Below are 2778 nucleotides of genomic sequence, written 5' to 3'. Positions count from 1 at the left end.
CCTTGTCCCTTCTCACAGTAGAATTGTAATGAGCATGTACTTCTCCTCCCTGTTGTGAACAGCGTGCCTACCTGGGGAACAGAGGTGACAAGACGAACTCATATTGTCAGATAATACCTACCTTTGTCACAGCTCTATCCTATTTCCCTACGAGATGGGCATGTTGGCTTCGGGAGGTGGATACACATACAGTGGGGGTTCTACTATCTCATCTGTCTTCATTAAAAGCAGCGCACCACTGGGGGAATAGGAAAATCAACATAGACAGTGCTGCTAATTTATGTATTCATCACTTTTGCTACATGGGAAGCTTTGTTTGTCGCTGTTCTCCATTGCCAATGAAGCTACCCACCAGGCTGATTAACTCACAGGATTCACGCAAGCCAGTTCTTTATCGGAAATGGTTTTTATTTAAATATAAATATGTGTACAAAGGTACAAGCAACAATAGCTCATTTTTAGCAAATAAAATTCTTAATACATTATTAAAAGAATGAACAAACAAATGGCAATTAGTTGTGTTCCAAAAAAGCATAGTAACTGCATTCAATGATTGATGAACAACTTAGACAAGAAAATCTGTGGATCCAAATAAATCAACCAAGATAGATACATATGTATATAAAGATACTTTACAATAGAGCAGCTTACACGCTGTACTTTAAGGCTTATATAAAATATAAAAATAAAGACAAGCGATGATGTTTGCCTTCTCACTTTAAGTGACATTTGTTCTCGCATTAGGCTGCCTGGTAACAGCTTTTTAGACAAATGGCAGTACAGGCGTCCATACTGAAACATCCAGGAAGTGGAATGCAACCGGGACAGGTGCAGAAACCAATGTCTCGAACATGAAATGGACATGAATATAAACGCTGAAGAGTTTCACTAGACACATCATTTTTGCATGCAACAGAGAGAAAGTATGGGCTCAGCCATTTGTACAGATACTTAGTGTTTCAGGGTAGTACTGTTTCTTGTAAACATGTTGAGACAATTTGATTGAGTTGTAGAACTTAAGAGTGTATCGTCCACATCGGGACTGCCTTACACGTCTCACCGCCGCCTGAGCCTGCTGAAGTTGACGCTGCATTCAAGTTTATTTCAAGTTCAAGATTGCCACCATTTTCCAAAAACCTCGACTTTTGATTGTTCAGGTAATATCCTACTCTTCATTTTACAATCAGAAAACACAGCAGACAACAATACCAAGGGTAGGACAGCAGTTTTAAGTGTCAAACCCCATGTTTTCCCCAATACAAATTTACCATCTTTGGGTTTTTCATGGCCTTACCTTGTCCATCCTGGTACAACACACAGTTAACACAGAGTCCTCCATTAAAATGGAGGCTAAAATACACATTCTCTTCAAAACTCCTTTGATCCACTGGTAAGCAAACTGCTAAATCCAACGTGTTATGGTTGTTATCAGAAGCTCCAGGAACACAGCTCAGGCCAGAAGTATTCCACCGTTGATTAGACTCGTCCTACAGTACAGTCGCCTGTAGCAATTGTTGGTCAGTACAGCTAGCCTGTTGTGCAGAATAGTTTGTCTGTCTCTGTGGATAGCTCAGTCTTTTGTTGATGATAGAGACACAAATGTGCTTAGAATTCCTTTCGCATGCCAACAAAACACCAAATGACAAACAACAAAAGGTTGGTCATATCGCTTTTTTTTCCTCAAATAGCTTCTGGTATCTTCTTTCAAAGTAGTTTAGAGGTCATCTTGGACGTTTAGTGTTGACACAAAGTAAACTCTGGAATGCAGGTAAACAGCTACCCCAGGCGTTTTGGCCACCCAAATTCAGGAGATGCATTTCGATTTTTTTTGTTTTTTTCCAAATTGGCCTTCGCTCTCACAGAACATCTCCACAGGTTTGGGTGGTCATCATGTAGAGATAACTTAGTGAGGTATCGCACTGTAATGTCCATCAAGTGTTTGACTTGAACATCACAATCTGCTGAATTTTCCAGCTCAGGAGCTCTACAGTTAGCGTTATCGTAGATCCTGCCATCCATCACAGGTTGGTTGGTTATCCCATAACCTAAATCACAACTCCCTCCAAATACTGTCCAAACGAATCCTTGCAGGACTGTCTCAGTAAAGAAAGTCTCTGTTCATGTTAGTCCAGCCACATGTATGTGGACGTGACAATGGTTATTTACTCACTGCTCCTGTACTCGTTCCTTTTTCCAGTTTTTGTCTAATCAGACATGAGTCTGCATACGTTGTGAGGGCCGGCCATAGTCGGACTGCTGGGAGGACACTTGTGAGGAGGCATAAGAGAAGCGAGATGAGCTGGACACCTTGCTGGCCTGATCTGATTGGTCATACGCATCCACCTTCTCGTAGGAAGCAGGCTTAACGTAGCTGGTGAAGGCGCGACCGTAGGTATTAGGTAGGTAAGCTGAGCCACTGTAGAGGGGATCGGTGGGGTAAATACTCGCTGGCTGGGCAGGCTGCTGCTGGGCAGCTTGCTGCTGTTCGTACGAGGTTCTACCCGCTGTGGTGGTGGCGTATCGGTGGGAGAAGTCATAGACACGTGGCTGAGTGCCGTGCTGACCATAAATTGGGCTGGGCGAGGGCAGCTGTGATGGAGTGTAGACTGGCCGAGAGTTGGGCACGTATTCAGAAAATCCACTGCTGCGGATGTGGCGGTCGTCGTGGCCACGGACATTGTAGTAGCCATTGGTAGGGTCCTGTGAGGAAGAGAGAGAAAAATAAATCATTTTAATATTAGTCCAGTATCGTGTGCAAAGGACAAAAAAAAAAAAAAA

At 43.0% G+C, this 2778-nt stretch overlaps 1 protein-coding gene across 2 annotated transcripts in view; it reads right to left on the bottom strand.

Moving 5' to 3' along the window:
- Positions 1-387: 387 nt before the first annotated feature.
- Positions 388-2778, bottom strand: part of kirrel3l (kirre like nephrin family adhesion molecule 3, like) — a 33005-nt gene continuing 30614 nt past the window's right edge. For both annotated transcript variants that reach the window (XM_008284983.1, XM_008284984.1), the window contains exon 15: positions 388-2700. In XM_008284983.1, the coding sequence (XP_008283205.1) occupies positions 2209-2700 (492 nt within the window). In that variant the 3' untranslated portion in view covers positions 388-2208. The remainder of the gene's footprint in view (positions 2701-2778) is intronic.

The sequence above is a fragment of the Stegastes partitus genome, unplaced genomic scaffold, assembly GCF_000690725.1.
Source record: "Stegastes partitus isolate 25-593 unplaced genomic scaffold, Stegastes_partitus-1.0.2 Scaffold383, whole genome shotgun sequence".
Taxonomy (NCBI): domain Eukaryota; kingdom Metazoa; phylum Chordata; class Actinopteri; family Pomacentridae; genus Stegastes; species Stegastes partitus.
This window is presented reverse-complemented; position numbering and strand designations above follow the sequence as displayed.